The sequence below is a fragment of the Cydia strobilella genome, chromosome 5, assembly GCF_947568885.1.
Source record: "Cydia strobilella chromosome 5, ilCydStro3.1, whole genome shotgun sequence".
Lineage (NCBI taxonomy): Eukaryota > Metazoa > Arthropoda > Insecta > Lepidoptera > Tortricidae > Cydia > Cydia strobilella.
The window spans coordinates 20,856,502-20,871,406 of record NC_086045.1 but is presented as its reverse complement, the minus strand read 5'-3'; the positions used below and the strand labels follow the sequence as shown (position 1 = coordinate 20,871,406).

The following is a 14,905-nucleotide window of genomic DNA, read 5'->3' as shown; positions in this document are numbered from 1 at the left end:
CACCTCGCCCGCTTAGCAACTTCTGCTGGTGACTGTAGCTAATCCGCATTGGTCTAACGTGGATCCGGACCCTATAGCTCAACCACAGCTCAACATAGCATATCCCAAATCCTTATTTATTTATTTTATTGATAAGAATGTTTACATGACATTACAGTTGAACCAATGCGTCACGAAACTTAAAACTAACAGCAATAATAATACATAAAACAGCAACAATTATAACAACAATAATATCACATAACATTAGTATAGACAGACAGACAAATTATGTTGGAACAGTTGAGCACCTAGCATCCATCGCCTCACAGAATCTCAGGCATTCATTACCTATATACACTGCCGTCCATCGCCACGCAAATAGGTCGCACTCAGGCGTCGATGCCAGGAGCGCATTGAGCAGTGAAAGGGCGCGGGGCAGCGGCGAGTTCCTGCGCGATACGGTGCGCCCCGGCGGCACGGCCAATAGATCGCGTTGTCGTGGTCTAAGGGCCATTCTCGGGACGTCCGGGATAAACAGACGCACGAGACCAGAGACAATTTCGGGACATTATAATAGCATGAGAAGGCCTGTGCCCAACAGTGGAACGTATACTATATAACTTCATTCGGTTCTATTGTCTGTCTGATTTCATTTCTTGTCTTATAATTACTTATATAACAGTTCAAGTCTTGGAGACCCTTTACACCTCTAAGGATAATTGTTGATCGTTTTTTTTATTTATTTATTATACATATTTTATCTCTGACACCTAGAGACTTTTACATCTCTAAATAATTATAGTAATTGTCTGTTGTTTGTATATTTTTTATTAGTTTTTTTTTTGTGTAATTCGACATTTAGACTGGATACGTCTCTGACAAAGTATCTAATATTTTATTGATTCCGTATTTGTAATTGTTTTTTGTAAATTTTGGTTTTGTATTGCTTGTAAAAATTGACATGTAAAAGTGCCCCTGTGGCCTATTTGCTGAATAAATGTTTGATGTTTGATGTATGGTAGACATAATTATGGATAAGGCACCAGCTGCCTCGTCACCTGATGATGAATAGAATACCTATTAAAAAGTACAAGTAAAAATACCTATTTTATTTTTTATCGCGAACGGACGAGACGCTCTCGTCTCGCTGATTTGAGCAAAGATAAGCCATAACTATCTTCACCATTATCTAACTATATTTGAACTCTTAACGACCTTATAACTGTGTTCGATAATATTTAGATAAAAACCGTCAGTCAGTGGCAACAGTGGTGTACTTAATAAAGCCATGTCTTCTTTAATAACTGTGTCCGAGGTAAACAATTTATCTGAAGACCAGTTTGAGTGGATGTTTGGTAATGTGATAGAACTGTGTACGGAAGCAGCGGCTAAAGTGAAGACGAAACGACCATTTACGAGTGTAAACGAATTGTGCGACGCGTTTACATCGTATTTGGATGAGATTACTGAAAACGGTGAGTCAGCGATATAAAAAAGGCCCATTAAAGTGTGTTGAATTGTTGATGTTACGATGTCTTGCTTGCTTGCACATTTTTCACAGACGATTTCGTACAGAAAATTCCGCGCGTGTGCCATAAAGGCCTTGTCACTCATTCGTTAAACGTGCGTTATCTATGATTTCAGAAAAGTTAGTGGTTTTGAAAGTGCACCCCGACCTGGCTGGCCGGCTGGCGGCGCGCGGCGAGCTGACGCGGGAGTCCACCGCCGAGCAGCGCGCTGCCGGCCTCGACTGCCTCTCGGCCGAGCAAGCGTCCCTCATAGGCTACAGAAACGAGAAGTATGTATCACTGGATAGCCGCGTACTGACTGAGCTAGCAGCCTTATGAGGCAAATCCTCGGTCAGTCATGAACGTGCCTCCTCGTCCGAAGAAAACGTACGCGCTGCCTCGCCCGAGCGTGCCGCGCCCCGAGCGTTTTCGGTTTTTGTCCATTGTCTATATGCGAAGTTGGTGGTGGGGGAAATACAAGCGACGTCAACGCACGACGTGGTTAAAATATTAACTTTCTTGTGACATCTTTTAAAATATTTTTTATTATTAGTTATTCTTTTCGGAAAAGAAATTGTCCAGGCGAGGCAAGTTCAACATAGTTACTAACGCCATCTATGATTGTTTACTAGCAACTCTAATTCGAGAACTAGACGTTGGTTGGGTTTGTATGCTTGTAGTTCCATCATATTCCGCTAAGAGCGCCCTAATCTATGACATGACAAGCAATTTTTTCAATATACTCAAACACACACAAGTTGCGGAAAGTTTCCAAAAGTTACCGGAAATTTCAGAAAATTTGATTCCCTACAAAAATAGGAAGATTCCGAAATTTTTCTAAGTGAAACTTTCGCAACATATGGAAACTTTCCGACAGCATACCAGTAGTGCTAACCGTACTTTCGAATTCTCATTGCCGGCGAGTAATACAACACTGTTGTATTTTTTTACAGATATAAAGCAAAGTTTGGATTCCCTTTCATCATATGTGCGAGAGAAAACAAGATTGATTCCATAATGGAGGGCTTGCAGCAGCGCTACAGCAATACCCGCGCCCAGGAGATACAAACAGGGATCAATGAAGTCAAGAAAATCTGCAAGCTGAGGATTCTCGATATCGTCAAACAAGAATGAATATTTCAAAACTACATTTTGCCAAAACGATGATACTACTGTGATATATGTATATATATATACAATGTGGGTACACCTAGATTATGCTTACTTAGGTATAGGGTAGTTGTAGTTTGTTAGTCTTTTATTAAACCTCCTACGAATCGCATCTAGTCTTTGTACTTACTACGGCTACCTAGACTTCCTCCGTCCTATATTCCTGGATTTTATAGTGGCGACGAGACAATCTGGACCTGCGTTGTTGGCTGTTAATTATACATAGTGGTGCGCGAGCGAACTGATAACGCGAGTTATTTTTTCTTAATGAGTGTGACGGCGGCACCGGATCGAGCAATGGCGGTCGGTAAAATACCGGAATTTAAAATGGGAACGGATAATTGGAGGCTGTACGTAGATCGCTTAGAACAATACTTTTTAGTGAATAAAATTGATGCATCGTTGTATGTACCAACGTTAATTACGGTGATGGGAGCTGAGTGTTACGAACTTTTAGTGAATTTGTGCACGCCCGTCAAACCATCTACCAAAACATTTACAGAAGTGACGTCAATATTAGAAAAACATTTACAACCTAAGCCAAGTATTTTAGCCGAACGTTTTAAATTCAGGCATAGGAAGCAGAGTGCGAACGAATCTATTTCGGAATATGTGGCCGTGTTAAAGCAAATGTCAAAAGACTGTGAATTTTCAACTTGGTTAGAGGACAGTTTGCGTGACCAGCTGGTTTGTGGACTGCAGAGTGAGACTATACGCCAACGGTTGTTTACGGAAGAGTCATTGGACTTTGCGAAAGCGTATAAATTGGCGGTTAGTATGGAGGCGGCGGAAAAAGACTCGGCTCTCGTGGAGGGTCGCGCGGGACCTTCGAGTGGAGCAGGCACAGTGGAGTGCAAGGCGATGACACCACGCTGGGCAGGAGGCCAGGCGGGACAGCGAGCTGGCCGGGCGGCGACTCGCGCGGGCCGGGGAGGCCGCGCTGGCGCCAGCGGCGGCGGCGGCCGAGGCCGGGGCCCGGCGCGCGGGGCCCAGCAGTGCAGTGCGTGCGGCGGGGCGCACGACAAGGCGGGATGCCAATTTGCTCGTTATGTATGCCGGGTATGCAATAGACAGGGGCATTTAAAGCGTATGTGTCCCAATATGACGGAGCAATACGATGTGCATGCCAACACCGTCGTGGATGAGGAAAATGCGTGCAGTGAAGACAGTGACGAGGTAATTATTGTGACTTTAAATCAATTATCCGCGTTAGCATATAAACCGATTATGTTAAAGTTAAATGTACAAGGTATAGACATGGATATGGAGTGTGACACGGGCAGTGCCGTTTCATGTATAAGTGAAAAAATGTATTTAGCTGTATTTAGTAAGTTAAAGTTAACCAAATGTAATTTATATTTGCGTTATTATACGGGCGAGTGGGTGCAGCCGGTAGGGCTGATAAGACCGTTAGTGCGTTTTAGGGGTATAGAAAAGCATTTGGATTTGTTTGTAATACGAAACGGCAAAAGTAAGTTGCTCGGTCGGCAATGGTTATATGAATTATATATAATTAGGGACTTAATTCCCGTGACGGAATACTGTGAGGTGAATAATGTAATTAACGGTCAGTTTAATTATAGTGCTTTCAGTTCCAGATTCTCTGAGGTGTTAGCGGACGGCCTAAGGCGGTTTACCGGCGGCAAGGTCAGCATCCACCTGCGTGCGGATGCCCGGCCTGTGTTCCTGCGCGCGCGCCCCCTGGCGTACGCGCTGCGCGAGCCGGTGGAGCGCGCGCTGGAGCAGCTGGTGCGCGACGGCGTGCTCACCCCCGTCGACCGCTCCGACTGGGCCACGCCTATCGTGCCGGTCGTAAAAAAAGACTGTAACATACGTATCTGCGCTGATTTTAAAATGACTTTGAACCGGGTTTTAGAGGTTGACCGTTATCCGCTACCTAGGGTGGAGGATTTATTAGCACGTTTACATGGGGGGGAGCGTTTCAGCAAGATTGATCTTTCGCAAGCCTACGCGCAGTTTGAGCTTGATGAATCAAAAAAGTACACCGTAATAAATACCCACAAGGGGTTATTTATGTACAACCGCTTAGTGTACGGCCTGTCATCTAGCCCCGGAATATTCCAAAGACATCTAGAACAATTATTTTCTGACCTGCCGCACGTGGGCGTATTTTTGGATGACGTCATTATTACGGGTAGCAATACGGAAGCCCACGTGGACAACTTATACAAAGTATTTGAACGATTGCAGGCATATGGGTTGCGGGTCAGAAAAGATAAATGCGCGTTCTTTGAAGAGTCGATTAATTATTTGGGGCACGTCATTAGCAAGGAGGGGGTCCATACGTGTCCGGATAAGGTTAGGGCCATCGTGAATACCCCGGCACCTAGCAACGTGTCTGAGGTTCGAGCGTTCGTGGGTATGATAATGTATTACGGGAAGTTTATAAAAAACGTTAGTACCATGCTTACGCCATTGTATAATTTGTTAAAGGCAGGAACCAAATTTGTTTGGAGCGCGAGTTGTCAGGAGGCGTTCGACAAGGTCAAACAAGTGCTGACTTCGAGTGAAGTTTTGGTGCACTATTCGGGTTCTCTGCCGTTAGTTTTGACATCAGACGCATCCGGGGTGGGGACAGGTTGCGTTATATCGCACCTCACGCCAGAGGGCGAGCGACCGGTGGCTTACGCGTCGCGTACTCTTACCCCGGCCGAGCGTGGGTACGCGCAGATTGATAGGGAAGCGCTAGCCTTAGTGTACGGAATACGGAAATTTCACCAATATTTATACGGTCGTAAATTTATATTGAGGACCGATCACAAGCCGCTCACATACATCTTTGGCGATAAAGTAGGGATCCCGGTGATGGCGGCGTCCCGATTGCAGCGCTGGGCGATTTTGTTGTCAGGATATAATTATGAAATTGAATACGTACCGTCAAGTAAAAACTGTGCTGATGCGTTATCGAGGCTGCCGCAAGGAGGTCAAGATCAGAAACAAAATCAGGAGGTGACTTACCTTAATTTTGTGGAAGATTTTTTACCTGTAACTAACGAGCAAGTTAAGTCGGCTACGTCACATGACGTTACTCTGAGTAGGGTGTTGTCGTATGTGCAGTCAGGCTGGCCGACATCGTGTCAAGATGAAGAGATCAAACCTTTCCTACTAAGGCGCCACGAGATGTATGTAGACCGAGGTTGCTTAATGTGGGGTTACCGGATGGTGATACCAGCCATTTTGAGGGAAACAGTTCTCAAGCAGCTACACGTTAGTCATATGGGCATAGTAAAGACTAAGGCCTTAGCCCGTAGTTACGTTTGGTGGCCCAATATTGACGCCGAGGTGGAAGCGCAGTGTCGGCAATGTGAGACATGTGCCGCGGAGGCGCCGGCGCCGACGCATGCTCCTCCGAGCCCTTGGCCTTACTCAACCCACGTCTGGAGTAGGCTACACGTAGATTTTTTGGGGCCATTCAAGGGAAAAACGTTCTTAGTACTAATAGATTCGAGTTCAAAGTGGCTGGAAATATTTGAAATGTCTAGGACGAACGCAGGGGCAGTAATTAAAGAACTGAGAGCAACTTTCGCGCGTTTTGGGTTGCCAAGGGAATTAGTATCAGACCAAGGTCCACCGTTCACAAGTAATGAATTCAAACATTTTCTTGAAACTAATGGCATAAAGCAGTCTTTCTCTCCAGCATACCATCCAGCGTCGAACGGAGCCGCGGAAAATGCTGTCAAATTATGTAAACGTGCGATTAGCAAGGCTATTAGAGAGCGTACAGATGTCGACGCGGCGCTGCAGACTTATCTCATGACATACAGGAATAGCATGCATAGTACCACAGGAGATAGTCCGGCGATGCTTTTGCAGCGGCGGTCGTTACGTTCACGGTTAGATTTGCTCCGCAGCGAGAGTGCGCTGGAGAAACGGGTTAGTTCGGCTCAGCAGCGGCAGGTCGAGAACGCAGGCGGTACGCAACGTCACTTTCGGCCGGGGGACGCAGTTTGGGCTCGCGATTATACCGGTAACAACAAATGGGTTAGAGGTACGGTGCGGAGTGCCGAAGGTTCGCGGAGATACACCTTAGATAGCGGAAGCGGTAGATCGGTTCTTAGGCATGTTGATCAAATCAGACGTAGATCTAGGTTATCGACTGTACCTTGCCCTGAAGAGGTCAACGAGACTAACGAGCGGTCGCCAGGGGCTGGCGACGGCGTCGCGCGCTCTAGCCAGCAGACGGAAGTGGGCGAGGGAAACGCGCAGCCTCCCCAAAAGGTGGAAGTAGCAAGTGCTGAAAATAGTGAAACAAATGTGGCTGGGGTGCCTCCCCCACGTCCGGCTCCTCCGCTACAGCGGCGATCCCCGCTGAACCTCAGACCTTTACCGAGCAGAATTCGTAAGCTTGAAATAGATTAATATGTACGAGTTAAATTTATGTGAGAGGAGCATGGATAGTTTGCAAATAAGGTCTTTACTATTAGATATAGATTTATTTAGGACAATAAGTTGCCTCAAAACAATTTCAATCTTTATTACTTGTTATAGATTATTTTAAGGTTTAGAGATTAAGAAGGGAGGTGTGATATATGTATATATATATACAATGTGGGTACACCTAGATTATGCTTACTTAGGTATAGGGTAGTTGTAGTTTGTTAGTCTTTTATTAAACCTCCTACGAATCGCATCTAGTCTTTGTACTTACTACGGCTACCTAGACTTCCTCCGTCCTATATTCCTGGATTTTATAGTTAATTTTTTAGTAATAGTAATTAGTAAATTTATAGTTATAAATATACTTACTTCAAATCAAAGAATATCTATCTTTGCTTCAAATTTTCACCAACAGTTTGTGTGGAAAACTAGGATACTCAATAGGGACCGTGCGCGTTAGAGGGTCTGCCATCTTGTGGCCTGAATCGGAACCATAAACATGTACATCACATGTACATTGACACTTCACGCCAAAGCAAGTGCTGCCATCTTGTGGGCTACTTTGAAAGGATAAACTACACATTTACGCCTCGCGCCAAAAATCTGACGTCTCCTACAGGTTATGCACGCTCCCTACCCTTTACAGTCTGTCAAACTTTGTCGGTAGAAAAAGGTGCGAAATTTAAAATTTTCTATAGGACCAAACCCTTCGCGCCTACATTTTTAGGGTTCCGGACCCAAAGGGTAAAAACGGGACCCTATTACTAAGACTCCAGTGTCCATCTGTCTGTCCGTCACCAGGCTGTAATGTATCTCATGAACCGTGATGGCTAGACGGTTGAAATTTACACAGATGATGTATTTCTCTTGCCGCTATAACGACAAATATGGTCAAGTTGGGTAAGTGAAACATACTTTATATTTTGCTCGGGGCAAGAGAAACAGTATGAAGATTCCATACAAGTGTTTCCCTTGCCCTGGTGTTTCTCTTACCCAACCTGACCTTACTAAAAACCGGACAAGTGCGAGTCGGACTCGCCCACCGAGGGTTCCGTACTTTTTAAGATTTGTTGTTGTAACGGCAACAGAAATACATCGGCTGTGAAAATTTCTATAGCGAGGTTTAGACTAGCAAGAACTTGCTTGCAATTTACGTTACATTGCCGACTACTAAGGTAAACTGCATCCAAAAGTTTGATCAGATACCGCAATGTAATGAAAATGGCATGCAAGTTTTTGCTAGTCTAAACCTCGCTTATCACTATCACGGTTAATTCATGAGACAGACAGACGGATGCGGAGTCTTAGTAATAGGGTCCCGTTTTTACCCTTTGCATGGGTACGGAATCCTATTAAAAACAGAATAAAATAAATATTTAAGTGGGGCTCCCATACAACAAACGTGATTTTTTTGCGTAATGGTACGGAACCCTTCGTGCGCGAGTCCCACTCGCACTTGGCCGGTTTTAAAATTTGCTGCTTGTTTCTTTTTCTTTTTTTGCGAGTGACTAAAACAAGTGAGTCTAAACCGTAAAATGATGCTTTTTTCTACTGACGGAAATGGCTTGACAAACTATGAATACGTTGCTAATAAGTAATGACATTATATATTCACTAGCTTTTGTCCGCGACTTCGTCTGTAGTCTGTAAATGAGCGTTTATTTAAAAGTAACCTATTTAATCTTGTATGTGTAACTATAATATGATCAAGTTGTTGTAGTCTACGTCAGATATATGTTTTACATCTTACTCTTTTGTAATAAGGCGAAAATTTAAACAATTATCTTTTCACCTCAGCAGCTCGAACCAGCCTACTTTCGTCACTCCAGGGAGTGAAGAAAGTGCGACTTTCCTCAGGGATTGAAACAAAGCAGTTTTTTCATTTGGTGAGGGCCGAAGGCCATGAACTGCCACTTCATATTTTTTTTTTTGTTTCTCTGTATTATTCTGTGTAATTCGAAATACATTTTGACCTTTAATATGTTCTCACTACTGAGGTGAAAATTATGTGTGCAACACGAGAGCAAAGTTATTATTACATCTCGTGTTTTTGAGTCCCTCGCTAAGCTCGAGATTCTAACTTAGAATCTTTCGCTTTCTCAGGACTCAAAATAAACACTTGCAAGAAAAACCAACTTTCCTCTCTTGCTGCACAAATAACTATTCGATGTCAACTGTACTATTAAATTATAAATTTGTTCACTACTATTGATAACTAAAAGTTGTTATGTATAAATCCTGTATAGATAAATAAAAAATCATTAAAAATACATACTTTAATTAAGTTTAAATACAAACAGTTGAACAAACAGACAGCTGGAGCATTGCTGGGCATGTTCCAGGTACCGTATTTAATGTGGGTTGATACCCACTACGATACCCACCACGGTTTCCCCTATAGCTGATGCTATAAGGGAAACCTAAAATTACACCAAAAAGTAAAAACCCCCAAAGAGCTAGAAAACTAGTCACAAGTCTTCTAGCTCTTTAGTTCAGTTGTTTGTTTAGATACAAATTAACGTATCTCACAGAAGCCCAAGTGACCTTTCAACCACAGCATGGGGTTGACCGGCAACTTCGCACAGCTCTGGAGTATTGAGGATGTCTTCGAAGCCCATTTCAATGTCACGCCCGGTTAAGACGTCGCGCTGAAGGTTAGAGCTCGGCAGGAAAGGGAGTCGGCCCACCTAGAACAGTAAAAAATATGTTATGTAAATGCTGGACATAATTTAAAAAAAAAGAAGCATTTTATGCCCCAACTAAGTTTTTCGGAATGTATGAACGAAAGTTAGAGGCTTATGGAATTTTGGGAAAACTACAATTCAATTTAGTAATTCATATTATTATGTAGATTTTATTTATTTATTTTTATTATAGCCTTTATTGCTGGAATCATTGTTTATCAGTTTTTCCTCGTATTGTTCCTGTGACACAAAGGCCTCTTCCAGCTTCTGTCGTTAGCTTTTTTGGGCCATTCTGTTTCCCCAATTTTATCAATGTCATCTCTACATCTTTTAAATTGGCCACCTTGCTTCCTTTTTCCATCTTGTGGAAACCATTCGGTAATTATTTTTGTCCATTTTCTTGTAAATAATTAATAATAATAAATAATAAAGCACAAAAAAGTTTTAGAAAAATATGTTAGAAGATGATCAAAAAATTGGTCACAATCCTTATCACTAGAGTTGTGCCTTTCTCAAGAATGTTTTTCGTTTTGTATGTTCTCGCTCAAGAATATTTCCCATAGTAAACTTGAGAATGTTCTCAAGAACGGCACAACTATACTTATCACAGAGACGAAAGGTTAATGATGTTCATAATAGAAAAAAGACTATACCTTATTAACAAAGTTCAATTCCATATTGAGTCTCATTGGTGCATGGAGCCCCTGGATGCTTCGGAGCATTGCCATATTCATTTTGTCTTCATTCAAGCGGTACTGAAAAACAACCAATAAAGGGTTACTCAGGTATTTCCATTTACAAGCTATGTGGTGTGAAAAAACCGTTAATGGATTGACTTTCTATTTAGATTGAAGGGAACCTTTGTATAAGGGCAGCAGTATAACCCGTTATTAAACCTCTTTGTTCAGCAGAGGACATTTTTTGGGTGACATGCAAGCTACTATAATCTAAATTCCTTATATTATAACGAGCGTTTGATTTATAATAGGTTATATTTATATGTAACATTCAATCCATAATAAATGTATAACAAAGAGATGTGTAACAAATCAAATCATGTGCTATTCCGTTTTGTAAACTTACATTACGTTCAGACACTTCCAAAGGATGTGTGATGCCGACATTTGCCTTAGTCGCTCCCAGCCCGGCAGTGAAAGGTTCCGGGACTCCGAACGGGCCTTCCTGCACTTTGATGTCGCTCCCGACCTCGGGCTTCACTTTCAACGGTGGCAGACCGAAACTCTAAAAAAGAAACGCATTATTCCATTACAACACAAGAAAATATAATCATAACCACTATGATCATGAACAGTTTTGGTATTATATATATAAAGCATGTAAAACTAAACCGCTAACCATTTTGTAGTCTGTTTTTCAGTCTAGCAGTTTTAAAGAGATAAACGATTGTAACGAAACAAAAATTGTTCGGTTTCTACAAGAATACAATGACAAAATCGAGCTCAGCAACTTCAGCAAAAATCTGTCAATTCACGACGCCAATTCCAAAATATCCTATTAGTATATCATAGATGGTAGGATCCTATAGATGAGCTATACGCGCGCGTGAGGGACAGAACATACGCAATACGACAAAATAAAAAACACGGTTTAACATTCCTCACAACACCAAAAACATACCTACGTAATTTGGTCGGGTTATTTGTTGCATACCCTAAACCGTCCAAAAGGCTCCTCCACACTCATGCGCGAATCGCGGCGCGAAGCCGCAAACGTGAGTGTGGAGTCATTTCGCTGATTAGCGAACTAGAGCGGTGTAGTCTGTAGCGACCTCAGAATAATGACTAAAGCAAAGACTCAGAATAATGACTAAAGCATAGAAGTCGGGCAAAAATGCTTCGCAAATATGTATACCCGTACTTTACTTCCTTACGAATTAGATAATGTGCCGAAAAGAGATGCATATATGCTTGTTATTTCTCATTTACGTACGGTGTCATAAGTTTGATAATTTGCTAGGGATGTAACTGTGTCGACTTTTTATATCGATAAATTATGCATAAGTTTATGTGCCGTGTAAAAGAATAATCACGAAATTGGCAAATTGATAATAGTCTGGCTAATGAAAGTTGAACCTGAAAAAACGCGGCAATTTCAAGAAATCTGTAGCAGGCGGCTCGTTGAAATGAAATGAAATGCGTGGAATACAAGGATTGCATAACTTTTATACTTTTTATAATTTTCATATTCTAAAAATCATTAAAAAGTATAAAAATTATGCAATCCTTGGAATCAAAGAGCCGCCTGATATGAGGATTAATGCATGTACCTAATATAGCTTTTATCACATTTGCAGTCTACCACTCAGAACCGTCTAACTATACCTCTCGTTTTTTTATCATTAGAAAGAAGGCGAGCGATCTTAACGTGTCGTTTTATCGAAAAAAACTTTGAAAATAAGTCACAACAAATATAATATACGATAATTTACATACTTTTGCTTTCATAAGTAAAATATTGCTATATTTATAAAAAAACTTGTCAATAAAAAGACACGTGGAAATGGTTTACCGTTTTTTCTAATGCTAAAAGACTAAGTATAGTTTCTAGTCATGTACAGTCAGCTGCAGAGAAAAGGCACCCCCCCCCCCCCTGCATACAAAGTTCTGTAAATTAGTATGGACGTGGGGTACCTTTTCTCTGCAGCTGACTGTACCAAATAGGAAATGAAAAAAAAAACGTTCGTGTAATATATTTTTTTTATTTAATAATAGGGAATATTACGCGAAACTCGGCGTAGGTGGCGCCACTATCACAATCTGAGGGTCTATCGCGAAACAAGAAAATCGAACTTTCGTTCATCTCTGTCACTCTTGCGTATTCGAGCGATAAAGAAGCAGCTAGATAACGAAATTTCGGATTCGAGTTTTCCGGTAGGTCCCCTGAAAACTTGTCAAAAACCTGTTAAAGGTACAGTATGAATAAGTTACGATACGGTGCACTAAAAAAGCTAGTGCTGCACTCTGGTGGCAGAACATTGCAGTAATATCCCCTATTCCTCGTCCTTTGGAAATCTGAAATAAAAAGTTGAGTTTTGTGACCAACAATATTAATAAAACGAACATTCATCAATGATCATTAATGTCTTTTTTATTAGGGTTCCGTACCCAAAGGGTAAAGACGGGACCCTATTACCAATACTTCGCTGTCCGTCTGTCTGTCACCAGGCTGTATCTCATGAACCGTGATAGCTAGACAGTTGAAATTTTCACAGATGATGTATTTCTGTTGCCGCTACAACAACAAATACTAAAAAGTACGGTCCCCTTGGTGCGCGCGTCCGACCCGCACTTGACCGGTTTTTAGTATTAAACTATAGTCTGGCAAACACAATCTGTCAGTAAGTAAGAACAAAGAAAACTATAGGTACAGTCGAAGGCAAAAATATCGATCCAGACAAATGGCTTAAAAATATGTGAACACGATTTTATTGTCTGAACGTACACATATTTTTGAGACTTTGGGAATGTATATATATTTATGCCCTTGACTGTACTCATCAATTAAAATGAGACAGTCCTGGGCCAAACTATAAGAAAGCTGTAAATGTCGATAGGTTATTGATCTGAGGTCGATACATCACTATGCCAAAAATATAACCTTTCATACTTAGCAGAAAAGTTCGAAAATATATGCAAAAATCTATATAGACTTGAATGCAAGTAATAATTACATAAACAATATATCGATTTCTATGTTTAGGGTCAGGTCCTATAAATTAATTTCTTCAAAATTGAACAAAACTCACCGATTAAAGGTTATCGGTTCGTGCGTATTTTCTTTTCTTCCTGTATGCGATTTACAGCCCTCGATCACAAAAGACATTATCACAAAGGGAACTTCAAACCATTACAAATAAAAACTTAACACGTTTTCCAACAATCTTTCAGGAATAACAAGAATATAATTAAAATAAACCAAGATGACCGCTGAAACATCCCGAAATATTTCAACTAAAATAATACGACTATGTCAAGTTGTTACAGTTGACACCTACCTGTGAAATAACGAACTTATATTTTATTTGGCTGGATTATATTATAGAACCACATAGGACCATTTGACATTTCCCTCAGTTCATCTTATGACAATACTGAAAAAAAAGAAAGAACTTGCGGATTGTTGTCTCACTCACTCATAGACAAAAAGTAATAACGTGTTGTGAATACGATATCTTTTACCAAGCTTTTATTTTTGCCCGGCTTCTTTGCTTTAGTCATTATTCTGAGAGCAAAGAAGCCGGGCAAAAATAAAAGCTTGGTAAAAGATATCGTATTCACAACACGTTATTACTTTTTGTCTATGAGTGAGTGAGACAACAATCCGCAAGTTCTTTCGTTTTTTTCAGTATTGTCATAAGATAAACTGAGGGAAATGTCAAATGGTCCTATGTGGTTCTATAATATAATCCAGCCAAATAAAATATATGTTCGTAATTTCACAGGTAGGTGTCAACTGTAACAACTTGGCATAGTCGTATTATTTTAGTTGAAATATTTCGGGATGTTTCAGCGGTCATCTTGGTTTATTTTAATTATATTTTTGCTATTCCTGAAAGATTGTTGGAAAACGTGCTGAGTTTTTATTTGTAATGGTTTGAAGTTCCCTTTGTGATAATGTCTTGTGTGATCGAGGGCTGTAAATCGCATACAGGAAGAAAAGAAAATACGCACGAACCGATAACCTTTAATCGGTGAGTTTTGTTCAATTTTGAAGAAATTTATTTATAGGACCTGACCCTAAACATAGAAATCGATATGTTGTTTATGTAATTATTACTTGCATTCAAGTCTATATAGATTTTTGCATATATTTTCGAACTTTTTTGCTAAGTATGAAAGGTTATATTTTTGGCATAGTGATGTATCGACCTCAGATCAATAACCTATCGACATTTACAGCTTTCTTATAGTTTGGCCCAGGACTGTCTCATTTTAATTGATGAGTACAGTCAAGGGCATAAATATATATACATTCCCAAAGTCTCAAAAATATGTGTACGCTCAGACAATAAAATCGTGTTCACATATTTTTAAGCCATTTGTCTGGATCGATATTTTTGCCTTCGACTGTACCTATAGTTTTCTTTGTTCTTACTTACTGACAGATTGTGTTTGCCAGACTATAGTTTAATACTAAAAACCG

The 14,905-nt window shown here is 40.9% G+C and overlaps 4 protein-coding genes across 4 annotated transcripts; 3 read left to right on the top strand and 1 right to left on the bottom strand.

Moving 5' to 3' along the window:
• Positions 1-1,243: 1,243 nt before the first annotated feature.
• On the top strand, positions 1,244-2,657 carry LOC134741883 (2-oxo-4-hydroxy-4-carboxy-5-ureidoimidazoline decarboxylase-like). The gene is made up of 3 exons (XM_063674776.1): positions 1,244-1,457; positions 1,627-1,780; positions 2,444-2,657. Exons 1-3 carry the CDS (start codon positions 1,271-1,273, stop codon positions 2,622-2,624), a joined length of 522 nt encoding a protein of 173 aa, XP_063530846.1. The 5' UTR covers positions 1,244-1,270; the 3' UTR covers positions 2,625-2,657.
• A 261-nt stretch (positions 2,658-2,918) lies between these two features.
• Positions 2,919-4,281, top strand: LOC134741594 (uncharacterized). The gene is made up of 2 exons (XM_063674433.1): positions 2,919-3,836; positions 4,253-4,281. Exons 1-2 carry the CDS (start codon positions 2,928-2,930, stop codon positions 4,265-4,267), a joined length of 924 nt encoding a protein of 307 aa, XP_063530503.1. The 5' UTR covers positions 2,919-2,927; the 3' UTR covers positions 4,268-4,281.
• An 803-nt stretch (positions 4,282-5,084) lies between these two features.
• LOC134741802 (uncharacterized protein K02A2.6-like) lies at positions 5,085-7,040 on the top strand. The gene has a single exon (XM_063674699.1). The coding sequence runs from the start codon at positions 5,085-5,087 to the stop codon at positions 7,038-7,040; it is 1,956 nt and encodes a 651-aa protein (XP_063530769.1).
• A 2,278-nt stretch (positions 7,041-9,318) lies between these two features.
• LOC134741882 (proteasome maturation protein) lies at positions 9,319-11,244 on the bottom strand. The gene is made up of 4 exons (XM_063674775.1): positions 11,099-11,244; positions 10,826-10,984; positions 10,396-10,497; positions 9,319-9,745 (listed from the first exon to the last, which is right to left on the bottom strand). Exons 1-4 carry the CDS (start codon positions 11,099-11,101, stop codon positions 9,584-9,586), a joined length of 426 nt encoding a protein of 141 aa, XP_063530845.1. The 5' UTR covers positions 11,102-11,244; the 3' UTR covers positions 9,319-9,583.
• Between the last annotated feature and the right edge of the window lie 3,661 nt (positions 11,245-14,905).

Coding starts and splice junctions, on each gene's coding strand:
- LOC134741802 (XM_063674699.1), top strand. CDS start 5,085: ATGCTTACGCCATTGTATAATTTGTTAAAGGCAGGAACCAAATTTGTT.
- LOC134741594 (XM_063674433.1), top strand. CDS start 2,928: ATGAGTGTGACGGCGGCACCGGATCGAGCAATGGCGGTCGGTAAAATA.
- LOC134741883 (XM_063674776.1), top strand. CDS start 1,271: ATGTCTTCTTTAATAACTGTGTCCGAGGTAAACAATTTATCTGAAGAC. Junction 1,458..1,626: donor GGATGAGATTACTGAAAACG/GTGAGTCAGCGA, acceptor CTATGATTTCAG/AAAAGTTAGTGGTTTTGAAA. Junction 1,781..2,443: donor ATAGGCTACAGAAACGAGAA/GTATGTATCACT, acceptor ATTTTTTTACAG/ATATAAAGCAAAGTTTGGAT.
- LOC134741882 (XM_063674775.1), bottom strand. Junction 10,498..10,825: donor TGGAAGTGTCTGAACGTAAT/GTAAGTTTACAA, acceptor GTTGTTTTTCAG/TACCGCTTGAATGAAGACAA. Junction 9,746..10,395: donor AATTGAACTTTGTTAATAAG/GTATAGTCTTTT, acceptor TTACTGTTCTAG/GTGGGCCGACTCCCTTTCCT.